Below are 20,422 nucleotides of genomic sequence, written 5' to 3'. Positions count from 1 at the left end.
TGCTAGTTAACCTGCCTTTGATGTTGCTGCACCTCTTATGTGTCCATAGCTTGCACCGGGTACATCTTATAGAGTTACTACCTACTCCTTTTCTACATACTGAGCAGGGCCATCTACCTGAAGGGGTTTGTGTTTTATCTACCTTCCTACTTATTAGGATTTTGGTTTTAGCTAGGTTGACTCTAAGGCCCTTCAATTCTAGACCTTGCTTCCACACCTGAAACTTCTCCTCTAGTTCTGATAGTGACTCCGTAATTAGGGCAAAGTCATCAGCATAGAGGAGCTCCCAGGGGCAACCTACATATATATATATATATATGTAGATATATAATCATTATCATCATCATCATCATCATTATCTTCATTATGATTTACATATATATATATTTATATATTATCTGAATACATATCTCTGCACAAATACAAATATTTGAACCATTTGCTGAATCTCTCAGAGCAATGATTCAGGTGATTTTCAGCCAAATACATTGAACATTAATACATTATGTGTTGCATATATTTTCTTTTGTTTGTTACGACAAATGTACATGAAACTGCACACACATACACACACATGCATGCTCATGGATACGCATACAATATATGTGTGTGTGTGTGTGTGTGTGTGTGTACAGGTAAGATCCAAGCATCAAGGTGTAGGAAGTTAGTAAGCTTCGAGCTGTCCATAGAAGGTATAAAAAAACCCTTCAGGAACAATAATGGTTTATTAACATAGAAGATTGTAAATTTTTCCTACATTAAAGTTTGATAAGCTGAGAAAGTCATTTCAACAGGCTTCTTTCAGTTTCTTCTACCAAATTCACTCACAAGGCTTTGGTTGGCCTGAGGCTATAGTAGAAGGCACTTGCCCAAGGTACCATGCAGTGGGACTGAACCTAGAACAATGTGGTTGGGAAGCAAACTTCTTACCACACAGGCATGCCAGCACCTATCTTACCGTGCAGCCCCGCCTGCTTCTTTCAGCTTCAATCTACCAAATTCACTCACAATGCTTGGTCAGAATAGAGCTATAGAGGAAAACACTTGTCCAAGGTGCCACACAGTGGGACTGAACTCAGAACCATGTGGCTGAAAAGCATACTTCTCAGTGCACAGTCATGTGCACTGTGTGCCTTGATGTAAAAAAAATAATTAGCCAACCCAAATATGAAAGAAAGACTTAAATAACTGAGGATTTAATTTTGGAATCAAAATATTACATCATTAATTCTGTTTATAATATTTATTAACAGTCCGATGTTCTCTCTCTCTCTCTCTCTCACACACACACACACACTATAACAATGAGATTAATCACAGCAAATTTACAGAAGGAATATCATTTTAACTGCTGCATGCTGTTCTCATATGTCAAACATGACTAAACAACCCAATGGTGAAAGACAGTCCAACACCATCTGCCATTTTTTTATTTGTAATGTAACTGGAATTACATCATTCACTGTGTCCTTTCTTCGATTAGGGTAGTAGGGTGTGATTTCAGTGAGATTTTACTGCTATTTCTAGCAGGTGAAGCAACTGCATGCATTCGCTCACTTTGTACCAAGCTGTTATGAATGGCCTTTCAATTAAGATGTTAGTAAATATATAATTAAACCTGAAAATATGATTTATCTTAGTAACAGGCAGCAAATTCAATGCCTACAATACCTCTAACCCCACTTCATCCCCTGGTAAAGACTACAGCCCTATGAAATCTATGCTCATAAAACAATTGTTGGCACTGGAATGGTGTTTTTTCTCTTCTCCCTTCTTTTGTCTTCGGAACATCATTTTGATGTCAACATGGAGTAATTGTTCTGTATTTTATGAGCGACTGTACGCATGTTACAACAATTATGGACGCCATACTGGGGTTAAATGAGGAAAAACAACAATTACACGGAGTGAGAGTGTCTGTTTGTTCAAGATGAAAAATGCTGGATTATCCTAAAAATGGATGTATATGTTGGTCACCGTATCCTTGTAATCTCGCTAATCTGGAAATATACAAATAAAAACTTTTATTAGAAAAATGCCTGGGATGATAAGAGTTAAAATATGACAAAATTAACTAGATTTAATCAATGTGGTTGAGACTCGTTAAAGGAACTGTAATAAATAAATGCTCTACATGGGTTGGTGAAGGGTAGTGGTTCTCAAACAGGGTTTGTATGAGATTTTGGTGTTAAAGTTTGTGAGCAATAAGTTGGTTATATTCCTACAACACACAATACATAGAATCTTAACAATTCTTTATACAATTTCTAATATTTAACTCTAAAAATATAATAGGACTTTTTTTAAACATCAAATGGCAATTGGGATCCATCTGAGTAAAATAGGTAAAAAAATGGTTGGGAACCACTGGGTTCATTTAGGTGTGAGAGGTCCTAGGTGGAAATAATTGTATCAATTACAAACTTTGAACTTCTGCTTATCCATTAACAATTAATCTAACCCAGTCAGGGGCAAACTGCAGCCCATGGAACTTTCTGAATGGCACAGCAATGGAAAATCAACCTCAAATTTCATTTTTCTTTTTAATCATGTGACCTCCATGATGATGAGCCATGTTTCATGTAGCTCACTTTTCAAAAATGGTTTCCCATGCCTGACCTAAGCCATATATTACTAGAAACTTGATTGAGAATACTGATGATGATTAAGAAGGTGATTTCAACAAAGGTATTTACCTCATAGTATTTGCAGTGAATGGTGAAGGACCACAGGCGCAGATTAACATATTCTGATCAACAAGTGAAGTAAATGGAGGTATATGCTGATTAGCCAACTCTTCATTTAAATGACCAACAGGACTAGACCATTGACTATCAGGCTGTGATAATACATATTTTACCTGAAATCTGAAGAAAAAAAAAGACCCAATAAATGCAACATGATTAAAATATGAACCAGTACAAATTCAGACAAGGATTTTATGTATATATATATATATATATATATTAGTGGTAATGAAAATCAGCAGTTAATTGAAATTGAATAGAAATGAGTTGTTGGGTTGTTTGTGACTGTGAAGTTCTGAAAGTGGGTACCTCTCCACCACTATTTACCTTTTTGTAGTTACTACTGTTTCAATTCTCACCTTCCCCTAAATGTGAGTAGCCATGTACCTCCTCTACACCAACAACAATGACTGCACCCAATTCATATGGTAATTTGTATAATCTTGAGCAGCACAATTAGTTCTGTAAAACAATTAATTTAGGGGAAGGCCACTCCAATGTAAAACCTACAGCTTGTTGGTCACTGCAACCATCTTAGCCCACTGAAACACTGTGGTCAGACCTCCAAGGGTAAAGAGTCGGACCAGATTACATGGATTAACTCTCACTTTAAAATTACAAAGTGCAGGCAGAAAATGTTGCAGTGTCAAGGATCAGTTTACAAAAACACTTGAGGTTGGTACCACTCTTCCGCATGTTCTTCAGGTATGAAGAAACTATCACTGTCTTTGCTAAGTTAATGAGAAATGGTGAAACTTCAAATAAACTGATAAACAAAATTGTATTAAAGCTAATACAGAAAAATTGATGAGTTACACTAAATGAATAAATTGATATTTATGAAAAATATTGAATTACCTTTCATCTTGATTTGATAGTTTATTGAACTCTTCTCGCCATATAATATCTTCTTGTGTTTTATTAAAGAAAATTAAGTTAACACATCTACAAAGATAAAATGGAAATGAAAATAGCATAAAAACCAAAAATGGTATACGATGTTATTCAAAAAGAATGAACTGATTTCATTATGCAATATTTTAATAAGGAAAAGAAATAGAAACCTCCAGATAAGTCACAAGTATTTACTCACAATCAACTTTTATTTCCTGTCTTACAAGTGTTCAATGTGGCCACCACCTGCAGCATGAGCAACATCAGTGTGATAAGAGAATTCTTTCCAGATGCATATCAACATATCAAAAGCAAGTTCATTATGAAACTAAAGAATGCTTGAGGCAATTCCAGAAGATATTGACATAGAAGGGAAATGGAAAAACTTCGATAAAGCATTCAACTAGACAGCCAAAGAAGAACACAGTGGCTTGTTATATGCTGATATGCATCTGGGAGGAATTCTCTTATTGCCTTGATGTTGCCCATGCTGCAGGTGGTGGCCACACTGAAAATTTGTAAGACAAGAAATAAAAGTTGATTGTGAGTAAATACTTGTGACTTAGCTGGAGTTTTCTATCGCTTTTCCTTATTTGCAGGTACTTAGAGATTTCACCAGTGCTGGTAACACAAAAAAAAAACAATATCCATTACACTCTGTGAAGTGATTGGTGTTAGGAAAGGCATCCAGCAGTAGAAGCTATGCCAAAGTAGACATTAAAGCTCAACACAGCTCTCTAGCTTGTCAAGTCGTGCTGAGCCATCCAACTCATGCCAGTATGGAAAAAGGGACATGATGATGATGGTGATGATGAACAAGTTTTGACACTGTTTCCATCTTGCAAATTCATTGACAAGGCTACAGAAGAAGACCCGGCACTATAGAAGAAGACATGTGCCCGAGGTGTCATGCAGTGGGATTGAACTAAAAGCTTTGTACTCAGGAAGCAAACTTCTTACCTTACAGCTATACCAATGAATTTTAAATATCAATAAACGATTCAGTTGAACATTAAACTTGGAAGATGGATTTTACCTGATATTTTTCTTTGGGTCATTTAAGGCATAATAGATAAGCCTGATCATTGGTGTTATACCAGTTCCTGCAGCAAACAGGATTAAATGGCTGCATTTCTCAAGTCTTGTTTCATCAAAGTTTCCTTCAAACAAACTTAATTTAATGGAGCTACCTAGAAAATAAAGAATATAGGGAATCAAAAATGCAAAAAAATTTCAAGTCTTATTTACTTGACAAACTCCCTTACACTGAACAAAACTCCAAGGATCTTTCTGGTTTTTGTCACTGTTTACAATTAACTTTAAAATATTTTTTTAATGTATCATATAGATGTAATTTTTGATGCTGAATCCAAATTTGCTATTAATTTATTCTAGAAAAATTTTGCAAAAATGTTACAGGTTGTGGTTATGATGATGCCACCCTTGATGATGATGTAGTAGTGGTGGTGGCAGTTTTAGTAGTAGTGGTAGCTGTAGTAGTAGTAGTAGCAGCAGCAGTGATGGTAGTAGTGTTGTTGTTGTTGGTGGAGATTTCAGTTTCTATCTACCAAATCCACTCACAGGGCTTTGCTCGGCTCAAGGCTATAGAAGGAGACACTTGCCCAAAGTGCCACGCAGTGGGACTGAAACCCTGTGGTTGGGAGGCATGCTTCTTACCACACAGCCATGCCTGCGCCTATAACAATGTTAAGAAAATAAAAGAGTTTAAGAAATCATCTAAAGATGCGTGTGTGTGTGTGTAGGAGAGGGGGGGGGGAGAAAGAGAGAGAGAGGGGGGAAAGAATGATGCCTGTTAATATATGTAACTTATATTCAAATGAAAAAGAATGGTTTCTTTGTTGCTTGCTTGAATCTTGCGTAAATGTGTAAGAACTTTTGTTTTGAAACTCAAAAACCAACTGACCACTTTTTAGTGTATTGATCCAGGACGTTAATGCTCCCTGCTCGTATATCTTTATCATGAGATATAGAAAATGGCCTTGGTCTGAAGCCATATCCTGATCCTCAGCTTGCATTGATGGTAGCACTAACGTGTATTGTCGATATAGTTCCGTATCTGATGGACAAGATAAAAAAAAATAATGAAGAATTTTGTTTCATATTCAAGATAATTTACAAAACAAAGACATTTAATATTACAACCAAAACAAAAAGAAGCCTTTTACATTTATGTGAATATATATATATATAAGGTTGAGGAGGGTATTGGATTTAACCAAACCCAGGAGGATACAGGTAATACCGAGTAAGTGCTGTATGCCGACTAGTTTGCCACAGTCGTTGTATGAACAGGATTGGGTATTATAAGTCGTGTATTAGCGTGTGTATATGTAAATATATAACAAATAATAAATGAGTATATGCATATATACGTACAGGTATGTGCATACCTACGTCTACCTGTATATATAGGTGCATAGCATGTGTGTTTGTAATGGTTAATTGAAAGTGGTCACACACTAGTAAAAAATTCTTCTGAAAAACGTAACATACTGATAAAAGATTTCATAAGATTGTTTTTAAAAAAAAACAAAAAAAAAATCACCTTTACACTTCAAAACTGTATTAAGTAATTCTCATAGACTTTCAAATATCATCATCATCATCGTTTAACGTCTGCTTTCCATGCTGGCATGGGTTGGACGGTTTGACTGAGGACTGGCAAGCCAGGAGGCTGCACCAGGCTCCAATCTGATTTGGTAAGGTTTCTACAGCTGGATGCCCTTCCTAAAGCCAACAACTCCGAAGATGTAGTGGATGCTTTTATGTGCCACTGGCACAGGAGCCAGTCAGGGGACACTGGGAACGACCATGCTTGAATGGTGCTTTTTACGTATCACTGGCCCAGGAGCCAGTCAGATATATATTTCTGTGTATGTGTAAGTGTTTGTACATATATGTGAAAGTGCATGGCTTAGTGGTTAGGGTGTTGCATTCATGACTGTAAGATTGCGGTTTCGATTCCTGGACTGGGGGTGATACTTTGTGTTCTTGAGCAAAACACTTCATTTCACATTGTTCCAGTCTACTCAGGTGGCAAAAGTGAGTAACTCTGCAATGGACCAACATCCTGCCCAAGGAGGCAAGGATACGTATACTCCAGAGTCTTGGAAACCAGCCTTAGGGCCTATGGCTTGGGAAAGACCTTTGATCTTTTTGATGTAAATTTATGTGAGTATGTGTGTGTGTGTATGCACATATATGTGTCTGTGTATACGTTTGCACTTCCCTGAAAATTATGACAAGCATGCATTTTTGTCATTTCTTCTGCCAATGAATCATCTGCTTGCGAATTCTGGTGCCACATAAAAAGCACCCATGCTGGCGCCATGTAAACATACCTGTGCCAGTGCTGTGTAAAAACACACATTAGGAAGGGCATCCAGCCATAGAAACCATGTCAAAACAGACATGGAGCCTGGTGCAGCTCTCTGGTTTGCCAGCGCCTTGTCAAACCATCCAACACATGCCAGCATAGAAAACGGATGTTAAATGATGATGATCATCATCATCATATAATGGCTTTTTTTGAGATGTTCCATCACCATCACCATCGTTAACATTTCGTTTTCCACACTGGCATGGATTGGACGGTTCAATATAAATATAAAATGAAAGGGTCAGACAGTTGCACCAAGTTCCAATGTCAGCTTTAGCATGTTTTCTACAGCTGGATGCCCTTCACAGAATGTACTGGGTGGTTTTTATGTGGCACCAGCATGAGTGAGGTCACCAAGTACCCATAAGACACCACCACCACCTCAACAAAAGTTGGGTATAATACAGAGCAATACAAAAGAAAGATACAGGGACAGAAGAAGCTGACTTGTATTGCTGCAGTCATTAATTCAAGCCTATCATTAACGTCAAAAAGCTGACTTACCTGAAATTGTGTGATAAACGCGTAAATGAAATCCAATTGGTACAGTCATTAAACAACCTTCTGGTAATGATATTCGGAATAATTTAGTGTCATGTGTTAATTGCTTCACTGTGTCTATGATACAATCTCTTGAAAGAGTTTCTGAAACACATATAAAAATTATTTTAGGGAAAAAAAAAAATACATTTTTTAAATTTTTACATTTTAAATATCTTATCTCTTATCTTTTACTTCTTGTTTCACCCATTAGTCTGTGGCCATGTTGGGGCGTCACCTTGAAGACTTTTGAATTGAACGAATCGATCCCAGTACTTTTTTTTGAAGCCTGGTACTTATTCTATCGTTCTCTTTTGCTGCACTGCTAAGTTATGGGAACATAAACACACCAACACCAGTTGGGACAGACACACACAAATATATATCTACGATAGACTTCTTTCAGTTTTGGTCTACCAAATCCACTCACAAGGCTTTAGTCGATATGAGGGTATCATAGAAGACAATTGCCAAAGATGCCATGCAGTGGGACTGAACCCAGAACCATGTGGCTGGAAAGCAAGCTTCTTACCACACAGCCACACTTTTATAAATTAATTTAAAGAATCTTATTTTTAATTATTGTTAAGATAAATAATACGAATATTTAATCATCCTCATCATTTTAACATCCACTTTTCCATGCTTGCATGGGTCAGACAGAATTTGCTGAGGTGGATTTTCTTTTTACAGTTAGATGCACTTCTTGTCGTAAATCCTCACCTATTTCCAAGCAAGGTAATATTTCTCCATGACCCGACATGTTTTTCATTGAAGATTGGAAACAAAGGACATGACAGGAACATTCATTTACAGTTATCACATGAAGTCAAGGCAAGGAAACAGTAACACACACATACATATATAAGCATGGAAAACCAAACATTAAATGACAAGAAAGTTTGGGCTCATGGATGCCAGTGTCGTGTAAATGCACCCATGCCGGTGCTGAGTAAAAGCACCCAGTACACTCTGTAAGGTAGTTGGCATTAGGAAGGGCATCCAGCCACAGTATCATGCCAAAGCAGGCATAGAGCCTGGGCAGCTCTTCAGCTGACCAACTCTTGTCAAACCGTCTAACTCATGCCAGCATAGAAAATGGACATATGATGATGATGAATTAAAAATAATAATAAATTGAAACAAAACAATGTAAAACAAACTGACCTGGGTGAGTCTTTGTGAAATTTTGTTCAAGGATTTCTCCTAATGAAGGCCAATGAATTAAAGGATTTTCTTTCTTAAGAACAATTTGAACAGCTCCTGACTGCATCACTGTCACTGAAACGACAAACCCATTTTCCATTTAGATACTCCATGAGGATTTGTGGTGTTCTAAGATGCTGCTATTGTTGATTTATCTAAAATTCCAGCTCCATCTGTGGTGGTGTTCTAGGAAGGAGATGTAGTTGTTTTATTCAACATCTGGGTGGTTCCAAGATTGTGGGCATTGGCTAAACACTTCTTCCCTTGAGTTTAAAAAGGTTCCCAAGTCAAGTGAGTTTTTTAGGATACATGTCTTCTCTGCCAAACAAAGCTTACAATGTCTACTCCTGTTTACATAAGTCCCTGAGGCCTGAGCAGAAGACATTTGCCCAAGGTGCTGCACAGAAGGACTGAACCTGGAACCATGAGCTTGGGAAGTAAACTTCTTACTGCACAGCCACACCTGTACCAACAATAACATTTTATAATGAATTCCCCCCAAACTACTCCAATTAAATTTTATTGGCCTTGTGTCCCCTCTAATCATTTTAACAGGGACAAAAAAAATAAAACTATAAATTAAAAATTCACAAACCTTTGTAAGTAGATGTAATTTCTTCTGTTAAATCTAAAATATAAATAAAGCAAAGATTAATAAATACTCACTAAATGTTGCCTCGACCATCATTATGGATTTTGTTTGTGTTTGGAGTTTCATGTATCTCACACATATTTTGACATCAAGTCTAGTTTATGGGAATAAAAAATTATGAGTTTGTTGCATGATAAGTTTGTGGATATCATGTAATGTCCTGGACATGTATGATGCTTGTATATCTATGTGCTGAAGGAGACCGGCATGAGGGTATGTGTCTTTTATGCCTTTTATGCATACAGTTAATGTCCATGTTCAGAGAAGAAAACCTGGTAAAGGTGGGTGGGGAGGGATCTTCTTTGAAATTTCAGAGTGTGAAACAATGCTTATATATGCAGAGAGAGAAGGTTTCATCCCTAATGTTTAAAATATTAGCTTTTGAAGTGATAATATTTAGTTAACTAAAATCAATGATGTACACACATGCTATCAGTATAGAAAATCATTCATTCTTCTTGCACATCACTTTCTCTCTCTAAAAATAATAATTTCTTTTTGGTGATTTCAAAAAATGATTTTATTTGAACACATGATGTGCCCTGGCAGTAGTTGTTGTAATGGAGATAATCCCTACTAAATTATTATAAGTTAGAATTTTAAATCTAAGAGTAACAAAGAAGATGCAAAGAATATATACATTTAACTTTTTTCCTCTCCTCATTACAAAGATCTTAAATTTTCTCATCATATGCAACCACGTATAGTACCGTTTCATCCTTATTTGAAATTACCAGCATGACATAACCCAAGGTAAAAATTAATAAAATTAAACATATGAAGTTAGTTTAGAAGACATTCATGGAATGTTTTGTTTTTCCTGTTTTTCTTCAGCAGATGGGGTAGACAATTTTGTTTTAACCAACAGTATGCTAATAACCAATTATCAAGAAAGAATGAAAGTGTTAGAAAATAATTAGTTCCTGCCTTCACATAAGTTGATCTTCTATCTGCTCACACTTGCGAGGGTCATGGTTTGTCTTGGTTTGCTCCTTCCTTGCACTCTACAATTTCCTTACACATTCCTTTGTTTCCACCTCTCTGCTACTCACCCTCCCATATATACTACATGTATGCATGCTTTCTCAAAATTTATAACCCCAAACAGGAATTATCACTTATGACTGTCTTATGAAATAAAATTTTCAAAACTAAATTCAATAGTCTAAAGTTTTCATTTTCTATGAGATTGGTTAAAATTGTACTTACTGATGTGCATTTTAAACATTTTTGGTTTAATAAATGTATAAAGATGTAAGTCATTATCATTACGATCAACAATAACATATTCTGATTTCATAGAAGTGCAATGTGTATAGAGAACTACTGTAACTGAGGTTTCACTCTGGAACCAATCAGAACTGAAAATAGATTTACAATATTGTAATCAATAAATTAAATAGATTCAGTAACATTAATATAATTGAAAGAAACAAACTAAAAAGAATACCACAACTATTTTATCAACTAAAATCAGTAGAAATCAGTCCACAAAGGGGATTATTAAGAGAACATTAACAAAAACAAAACTCCCCAATCATCTTTCCAGATAATCTCTGAGATAATCAGTGAATTACCATATTTTCTGACGTACAAGTCAAATTCTTCAGACCAAAATTTACAGCCAAAAGAAGCAGGTCGACTTATACACCACGATGACTTCATAGGCACAAGAGTTCCATGTGAAATGCAGTTGAATTTGGAAAGATGGTGATTATGTTTGAATGTTTAGACTACATACTACATCAACTTGTATGCTGGGAAATACATGAACCTGTATAAAATCCGTACAAATTTGTATTGTACAGAGAATAGCTGATGATGTCTATTAACTGAACATCAAATGGGTGCCACTGTGCAGCAGACTTTGATACATATATTATAGAAATATTAATCGTGATGGCACCGTCGCCTTCCTGGCACATGTAAAGACATTCGAGCGAGATCGTTGCCAGTGCTGCTGGACTGGCTCCTGTGCAGGTGGCACGTAAAATACACCATTTTGAGCGTGGCCGTTGCCAGTACCGCCTGACTGGCCTTCGTGCCGGTGGCACGTAAAAGCACCCACTACATTCTTGGAGTGGTTGGCATTAGGAAGGGCATCCAGCTGTAGAAACTCTGCCAAATCAGATTGGAGCCTGGTGTAGCCTTCTGGTTCACCAGTCCTCAGTCAAATCGTCCAACCCATGCTAGCATGGAAAGCGGACATTATTCGACGATGATGATTACAACTGCATATAGAAATAAATGGCTTGAATTTAAAACAAAGGACTAAGAGAAATTAATGCTAGTTTTCCCACGGTTATCATCATCATTTAACATCCATCTTCCAAGCTGGCATGGATTGGATGGTTTGACAGGAGCTGGTAAACCAGAGGATTGCACCAGGCTCCACTGTATATTTGTAACTAATCACAATCTGTACTTTAATTTTCTGTAATATTCAAATACAATATTTTTCTAATTTTGGCATAAGGCAAACAATTTTGAGGGGAAGTGTGAGTGAATTTCATCGACCCCAATGCTCAACTGGTACTTATTTTAATGAGCCCCAAAAGGATGAAAGACAAAACTGATCTCAGTGACTGTTAAGTATTTTGTCTGGTGCAGTAAGGATTCTGGCTGCTCACTGCCTTTATTCAGCTATAATATTAAGGGTTTAACTCTATAACTATTGGAATCAAAGATCTATTGGACTTACCTTGGTTGTTTGCTAGTGGCAGGCGGTTCTTTAAAAACTGATAATAAAAAAACATATTATAATAATTAATTATAATAGTAGTGAGTAGAAAATAATTAGTAATGTACCAGTATAAAGATGAAACTGTTACATTCATAAATCAAATAATTTTTCATCTTACCAAGTCAAATGAACAATTGTTACAGACGCATGAGTGGCTGTGTGGTAAAAAGCTTGGTTCCCAACCATGTGGTTCTAGGTTCAGTCCCACCGTGTGGTACCTTGGGCAAGTGTCTTCTACTATAGCTTCAAGCCAACCAAAACCTTGTGAGTGGATTTGGTAGATGGAAACTGAAAGAAGCCTGTCATATATATATATATATATATATATATATATATATATATATATATATATATATATATATATATATATATATATATATGTATATATATGTATATATTTATGTGTGTGTGTGTGTGTTTGTGTTTGTCACTGCCCTCACCATCGCTTGACAACTGATGTTGGTGTGTTTACGTCTCCGTAACCTACCAGCTCACCAGAAGAGACTGATAGAATAAGTACCAGACTTACAAAGAATAAGTCCAGCAGTCGATTTCTTTGACTAAAAGGCAGTGCTCCAGCATGGCCCCAGTCAGACGACTAAAACAATTAAAAGAAAAAAAAAATAATGATTTCAAATTTTGACACAAGGCCAGCAAGTTTGGGGAGGAAGTAAGTCGATTACATCGACCCCAGTGCTCAACTGGTGTTTATTTTAACGACCCCCGAAAGGATGAAAGGCTAAGTCAACCTTGGCGGTGTTCAAACTCAGAACATAAAGGCAGATGAAATGCTGCTAAGCATATTGCCCAATGAGCTAATGATTCTGCCAGCTTGCTACCTTTGTCCTCAATAAAAAAATTTTTTTAAAAAAACAGAAAGACCTTCTTAAAAATACTTTTAAAAATCTGATACCAAAATTTATAATTTTTTTACCTGGAGGTAACACAGGAGTGGGAAAGTTTAGTCTTGAACTGAAATTTTTCTCTGAAAAATGGAAATAAGAGAAACATATTATAATTTGTGTGACATGTTTATTCATTATAATCGTAAGAACTGCCTGGCATCCATGTTGATGGTACAGAAAAGACACCCAGTATATTCTGTAGAGTGGTTGACATTAGGAAGGGCATCCAGCCATAGAAACCAAGCCAAAACACACTGGGGCAAAGTCGACCTCGGCGGAATTTAAACTCAGAATGTAAAAGCAGGTGAAATACCGCTAAGCATTTTGCTTAACGAGCTGACAATTCTGCCAGCTCGCCACCTTAACCTCAATAATAATAATAGTAACAAAAATAAGAATAAATGCCCTGATGCAGTACCAGGCAGTGGCTCTCATGGCTTCTGACCTTAACTGAATGGAAGTGTTATCATGTACATTGTTTTGTCTTGGTATAAAAAGATGGACTACAGCAAATATTCTGCTCAATACCACAGATTTGCTTGTCAGTTGTTTGACCTTAACCAGTTGAGCATGTCCCTTCGTGGCTGACGATATGTGCATCTCTGATCACGAGCAGAAGTAGTGGGGGAGCATCATAGCCATGTATTGAGAGGAATTCTTTGGGGGTTTGGATTATTTACCTTTGAAAACATCTGTGTTTTGTTCAACATCTTTAAACATTGCTCAACATCTTTAAACATCTTTGCTCAACATCTTTAAACATCTTTGTTCAACATCTTTAAAAAGTCCCTTATTCAGGGACCTTTTGAGCGAGATGAGCAACTCAACCTGAAGAAAATTCTAATTAGGCCCACCTGCAAGGTCGAGCACTGTTTATCTTGCTATGAGATCACCATGTTGCATATACAGGGTTGTGATGCATGTGCCTGGTGTACCCTTATCAAATGGGTAGTCATGATGGGTATACTGGGCTTCATATATTCTACCCCAGTGTCACTTTGATGGCATGCACTGCTCTCTCACTCAATAATAATAATAATAATAATAACAATAATGGTTTCAAATAAGAAATATTGAAATTCAGTATTTGCCTGGTACTTTATTCTACTCCCTACCCACCTAAAATTATGTATTAAAAGAAATGCATAAAACAACACTTACTTTCAAAGATCTGTTCACTCTTCAACTGTCCAATGTAACACTTCTCAAGCATAGAATTGACATTAACCCAACGATGGATCTAAATAAATAGAATCACAGATGAAACGAAGAACATTCACTTTTCTCAGATACTACAAAATGAATTAATGTTCATTTTTTTAAAGAACTTAGTGGAGAAAAATGCCAGCTTGAAGACAAAACAGGTAGAATATTTTGGCCGGATATGGCCAGTTTAAATGCTAAAGGGTTAAAGAGTTGAAGCAAAAATGCTTGAATCTTTTAAAGCGACAAAAGAAATTAAATGTTTTTACCTCATCAAACAGCTGGGTTCCATCTTTACCGACACCACGCATTAACTCAGCAATACCTCCAGGATGATACTCCATATATGGTGTGACATTATATACTCTACCTGAAAGAAATCATAAACTATTCATAAATGTCAGTGATCTTTTGTATTATGTACATAAAATGGCGAACATCAAAATAAAAAACAAACAATGAGCCAAACCATTTACACAGTGAAGTCCAGTTTCCTTCATCTTGTATGTAATGTTACATACGAACACAATATAAGGGGTATGGAGTTGCATCATCATCATCATCATTTTACCTTTCATCCTTTCGGGGTTGATAAAATAAGTACCAGTTGAGCACTGGGATCAATATAGTCAAATTATCCCCTCCCCCACCCACGAAATTGCTGGCCTTGTGCAAAATTTTGAGACCAATATTAATTATATGAACAAGGCAGTGAGCTGGCAGAATTGTTAGCATGCCGGGCAAAATGCTTACTCACATTTTGTCCATCTTTACATTCTGAGTTCAAATTCCACTGATGCTGACTCTGCCTTTTATTCTTTTTGGGTGGGGTCAACAAAATAAGTACCAGTTGAGCACTGGGGGTCAATAGAACTGACAACCCCACTCTCGGGAAATTGCCAGCCCTGTGCCAAAATTTGAACCCAATATTTATCAAGTATGATTTTGCTGTGATGAGAGTCACGATGCCCCCTTGTGAGAGATAGACTGGTCCGAGTAAAGTATAAATGGTAACAATCCAAGTGAGATTCAGAGTTTGGAATCAAGTAAAGTTCATGTTAGTTTGCAGTGAAGTCAGAAGGTGTCGGTTGGTCAATTCACAAGGAATATTGTTCGTTGGTTTGTAAAGAGATTTGTTAGTCCATTGCGTTGTTTTTACTGTTGTCTGGTTATCTTATTTATTGTACATAACAAATTACGTTACAACAGATTTATATGATAATTTTTTATGAGCTTAAAACTCATTAGCAATCAACATGTCTTGATTAAAGAAAACCAATGATTGCTTATAAGCTTTAAGCTTATAAAATATTATTATTATTATTATTATTATTTACAGAATTGTAAAACTTGGCACTGCTTATCAAATCACGGGCGAAAACACACATGACTTATATAGCTTTGTTGAGTATTTCAAAGGAATTTATTAATGGTAAACTAAAGGAAAAATATTTACCTCTTATAGCCATCCATGCATCATTCTCAGTATTGTGTTTCCGCAGTTCTTCTGGGGTGACATCAATTACCTTTCCCCCGATTCCAGTAAGGTCTTCACCACTTCGTGATAAGCGTATCCAGTCCATTAAAGATCGGCATTCCTTCAGAGCAACTTTGTTGCGTCCACCCGAAGACATCGAAGATGATGAAGAACGCTGCTGGGAATTGGCAGCAGGAAACTGAGGAATCATGTTCTTTGCAGCTTGCTGTTTGTCAACTGACTTGTCCATGCAGCTATTATTTCTACCTGCACCGTTAGGACTAACTGGTCTTGATCGAGACTTGCCACACCCCAGTTTGAATTATCTGCAAAGAATATTTAAAATAAAAGCAAAGAAAAAGAAAAATATAGTTCCAAATAAATGAAAAACGAATGTTTAGGCAACAATAAATTGGGTAAAACACCATCATGTGGCAGAAATACCATATATGATGGCATATAAGATGCACATTTTCCAAAATAAAAAACAAATGAAAAGAAAAATACCTCACTTTGGGCCCTACATGCAAAGTTGAACCTTCCATAAGCTAATTTTGTTCCTGAATGTACTAAAAAATTTTTTCCTGGATATGTGTTGTTGAAACTGGGGTGAGGTGCATCTAACATGCCTGTGTGTCTTTTATGCCAGTAATATAAAGACAGACAAGCTTTACTGTAGATAGTTGCTGTAACCCTGTAGCGTTTAAAATGGCCATATCCAGCCAAAATATACCTCCTGTTTTATGGTCAAACTGGCTTGATCTAAGCTCTAACATCTACCCTATAATGCCATTCTAAAAATAGACAATAACATCATCAAAATCTCAAAGCCATGAGACAATACATGATTAATTCAAAACAACATGAATAAATAAGCTTCACATTTGGCAGAGTAATTTGAACGCAAAAGGGTTAACATTTTCAAAGTGTGTAATAAATAAAAATTTATTTTATTTCTTTTTTATGTTCATTTTCATTATTGGTTCTGTTTTTAATAATTATTTCAATAATTCATACACCTGTCCTCAGTATGACTTTAAACGAATCATTAATGAACTATTATTTTATTGATTCATACATCAGTCCTTAGTATGAGTTTAAACTGCATCTGATGGTAGGGTCTTGGTTCCAGAGCCCCAGGGTTATGAAGAGTGTTAAATAACCTCTTAGACAATACTGTTCCCAGGTCTATTCTAACTCTGAGTAGTAGCACCTGTCACAATCCCTGTTATAGGTTAATTAGCATGTAACCTACCTAAGCCAGGATACGTTGCAATCACAGGATGCAGCATAGTGGATGAGAACTACTATGGTAACTGAACGTATGAAATCAATGGCAAATATCACTAGATGCTGAACAGATGAACAGACAAAAAAACCGTCGACAGCCAGGATCAACCAACTCAGTTACTGAACTACTGCTGTCATCTGTAGTCATAGCATGTGCAAAGAGATATTTAGTTAGCAAAAGACCAATGTGACTAAAACGGAAGCCAGATGTTCGTACCTCATCACTTGGTCAGAACGTCTGGCAGGAAAAAATTGGTTTGGTTCAGGCAAGCTGCCCGGAGAGGTTGATTCATTCATCAACTCTGAATATTTGAAGACTCTCATCTTCTATTTGAACCCCTCACCCTACTGTTCGCTACCTCCTGGTGGCCAACTTTATTACCTTTTCCAGTCATTTGAATAGTAAAGTGGGCACAAACATATTTGATGTAATAAGCTACGAAATGTCAAGAAAAATCATTATCAAAATAACAAATTGGATTAACAAAAAACAAGGGAGGCAAATCTGAAATCTTTCTGAAAAAATAGCGGACATTGGGAAGTAAGTCTGATATTTGGAAATATGAGGATAACTCCAGGAGCATGTTTCGACCTCATCAGTAAAGTTTAGCTTAACTGCTACTGCAAGACCTCAGAATGACTCGAGATATAATTCCAGGTTGGATGTATATATATATATATAACTGAAATGGTGTATGGTATCAGTTATATATGAACAGTGGAAAATATGGTGGTGTATGACCGTTATGTAAACTTTGTAAGAAGGCTGATGTGTAGTTGTACTAATGAGGGCCTCATATATTCAACGGGTCCACATCGGGTCAACTAGTAAATACATATTTAATAACGAACCATGTAATCCATAATCTCGAAAGCGTTTTTCTGTAAAATGCTGGAGGTGACGGGGTGATGAAATTACCGCACCAAAAATAGTATTTTGTGGCATATTAGACGATCACCGTAATTCATTCAACGTAAAAAAATTTTTCAACGATTCCGGAATGGGGGCGGGATCCGTTTCCCACCCACTCTTTTTTTTTTTTTTTTTTTTTCGAAAAAAAAATAAGGGGTTTGCGGCACATTAGGAGATGAGGGTACTTAATTCCAGGCAAAAAATCCGAGGTATTTTTTTTTCTTAGTGAAACTCGTGCGGCGGTACTTCCCAAAATTTACCGAAATAACTATGCCTATGCATTGTAATACCTAGACTGTTATGTGTGATAGAAAGTAGGCTGCTCTATATATCACATGTGATACATACATGTTTCCCTAGCGTCCATCAGGAACGTCTTAACAGCATTTTAGTCCTATAGTATATACGTATTGACAGTAAGCTACAGTATACATAGACCAGCATTGGGTCCCTAAACCTAGACAACTGTTCAATGCCCAAGCTTTTAGATGACACAGGAGTCCAAGCATCATATAGGATACACATTCCCAATTGTTTCAACCACCAGGATAACTTACAAAAGAATAGCCTTATATTACTAAGATTGCGCATGCAATAACATTAAAAATATCGATGTTTCTGAAAGTTACGAGGAAACAAAGTTGGTGGAGCACACTTGTGTAGGTATGCTACCGTCCTAAAATAAAAATCCGGACTTTTTAAAATTTTAATTTTGTATTCAAATTTTTGGATTTATTTTTCACTCAGAATCAGTAAAAGAGAGGGCAGTCCCTAACAGGGACACTCTAAGATTGGCAGTAGGCAGGTGACAGTCTAATGTGATTTAAAAATTAAAATGTTAATTTAAACTCGAGAACGAAAATATTGGATCCAGAAGAAGACGGAAAAAATCAACACATTTTTCAGTTGTTTTCGCTTTTTCTTTCATTGTTTTTATGAAAGATTTTTTTACACGTGTGATGTCATTAATTAATGATGTCGTTGTGTACAAGACACATACTGACAATTACTCCTACGATCTAAGGGACTTAAATGAAACGTGACATTTTTACTAACTTTTCTCCCCGTGATGTCATTTCTATCCCCCAAAATACTACCCCTATCTTTTCCTCATCATCGCACGGCAGACCTTATCTGTTTTTACGATTTATAATTGTCACACTTTTACACCAAAAGTATCCATTTCTCTTGTGCAATACCTGAAATAATAGGCGATCTTTCGTTTGCCAAATAATGTAACAATTAATATTATAGTACGTGTACTTTTATTATCTAGTAGAGAAACAACATTGATTTCCCAGAAACTTTGGTTCCAAATCCATTCCGGATTAGGCTTACTTATTTTTCCGAACCCAGAGTGGTCACACTGAAAATTAAACAAATATTAAGCTTACTTACGTAATTAAATGGCATACAGGTATTTGTAAATTAGTATAAATGATACATGTTCATTAATTCTGTACTGCGCAAGGTATCAGTAAACTATTCTAGCGGCCGCGGGAATTTGAAGTTCCTACTCGTGAATTAGTGCAGAACATAAGAGGTTCCGGAAAATCAGTGTCCAGAAAATCGGTGTTTGTACCTAATGAGATATCGAGCATAACAAGTAGAGCTGCTGTCATAAGCTCACATTCGTTCAAGATATCTCTCTCTCTCTCTCTCTCTAAATATTAAAAATAAACCATATTATGTAAACATTAACCAAAATATTTTCAAGAGGTTATGGGCCAACAGGTTTTGGGATCTGACGATACGCCATAAAGCTAAACCCTTTAAGGACGGGAAACCTAAAGTAATCCCATAAACCGGCCTCCCCCATTTTTAATATATATATATATATATATACTGACAGAAAATTATACATCAGTGCCTTTTAATAATTACCATCTTTTTGACTTTTGGGAATAAATTACGAGAAACAGATTCTTACATTTCGTAAGACGAAGTTGAAAATGAAATATCAATTAGTAGGCAGCTCTAGTATCTAATTTAATGTTTTATTATTAGGAGTTCAAATAAGGCGAGCGTCAAATTTTAGTCCCCGCCCCGGGTCGATAAAACAATTACCAGTACATTGTTATTGATACAATTGACTGCACTTCTCTTTAAAAGTTGGGTATCCAGACGGGACAGTAACACGACCCAAGCTGGCTCTGACAATAATACAGGTATCAATAATCTATAGAATTACACCCATTCAAGCATCATATTTAAATAAAACGTGTGGAAAACCTTTCCGTGATGTTGGTAGTTATTAGTAAGTCAACTGATAATATTATAAGATCTACTGAAAGCAGGTTATTGATCACTAAAGAAACAGGTTTTACTTCTGATTGCACAAGTTATTTTTTTATAAACAAGCATTATGTGAAGCGAAATTAAAAGAAATCACAGATTTAAATAGGATTGACTGATGAAGTTCATATAATTTTTTAAAATTTAAACTTTTAAT

The 20,422-nt window shown here is 36.2% G+C and overlaps 1 protein-coding gene across 5 annotated transcripts in view; it reads right to left on the bottom strand.

The window, feature by feature from the left end:
• Window positions 1-1,175: 1,175 nt before the first annotated feature.
• The window catches only part of LOC106877824 (cytochrome b5 reductase 4), a 20,201-nt gene continuing 954 nt past the window's right edge, over window positions 1,176-20,422 (bottom strand). The window contains exons 1-15 of one of the 5 annotated variants that reach the window (XM_014926849.2): window positions 19,369-19,586; window positions 15,747-16,093; window positions 14,560-14,660; window positions 14,249-14,327; window positions 13,117-13,167; window positions 12,141-12,177; window positions 10,649-10,800; window positions 9,383-9,415; window positions 8,749-8,862; window positions 7,546-7,686; window positions 5,566-5,718; window positions 4,678-4,831; window positions 3,606-3,692; window positions 2,697-2,867; window positions 1,176-2,000 (exon numbers count right to left, since the gene is read on the bottom strand). In XM_014926849.2, coding sequence (XP_014782335.1) covers window positions 1,946-2,000; window positions 2,697-2,867; window positions 3,606-3,692; window positions 4,678-4,831; window positions 5,566-5,718; window positions 7,546-7,686; window positions 8,749-8,862; window positions 9,383-9,415; window positions 10,649-10,800; window positions 12,141-12,177; window positions 13,117-13,167; window positions 14,249-14,327; window positions 14,560-14,660; window positions 15,747-16,017 — 1,599 coding nt within the window. In that variant the 5' untranslated portion in view covers window positions 16,018-16,093; window positions 19,369-19,586 and the 3' untranslated portion in view covers window positions 1,176-1,945. Of the gene's footprint in view, window positions 2,001-2,696; window positions 2,868-3,605; window positions 3,693-4,677; window positions 4,832-5,565; window positions 5,719-7,545; window positions 7,687-8,748; window positions 8,863-9,382; window positions 9,416-10,648; window positions 10,801-12,140; window positions 12,178-13,116; window positions 13,168-14,248; window positions 14,328-14,559; window positions 14,661-15,746; window positions 16,094-17,022; window positions 17,042-17,274; window positions 17,850-17,909; window positions 18,043-19,368; window positions 19,587-20,422 lie in introns of those variants that run through there. The other 4 variants (XM_014926851.2, XM_014926850.2, XM_014926852.2 and 1 more) reach the window with 4 other exon arrangements.

The sequence above is a fragment of the Octopus bimaculoides genome, chromosome 19, assembly GCF_001194135.2.
Source record: "Octopus bimaculoides isolate UCB-OBI-ISO-001 chromosome 19, ASM119413v2, whole genome shotgun sequence".
Lineage (NCBI taxonomy): Eukaryota > Metazoa > Mollusca > Cephalopoda > Octopoda > Octopodidae > Octopus > Octopus bimaculoides.
The sequence above is the reverse complement of the archived record's forward strand: the minus strand, read 5'-3'. Positions and strand labels throughout refer to the sequence as shown.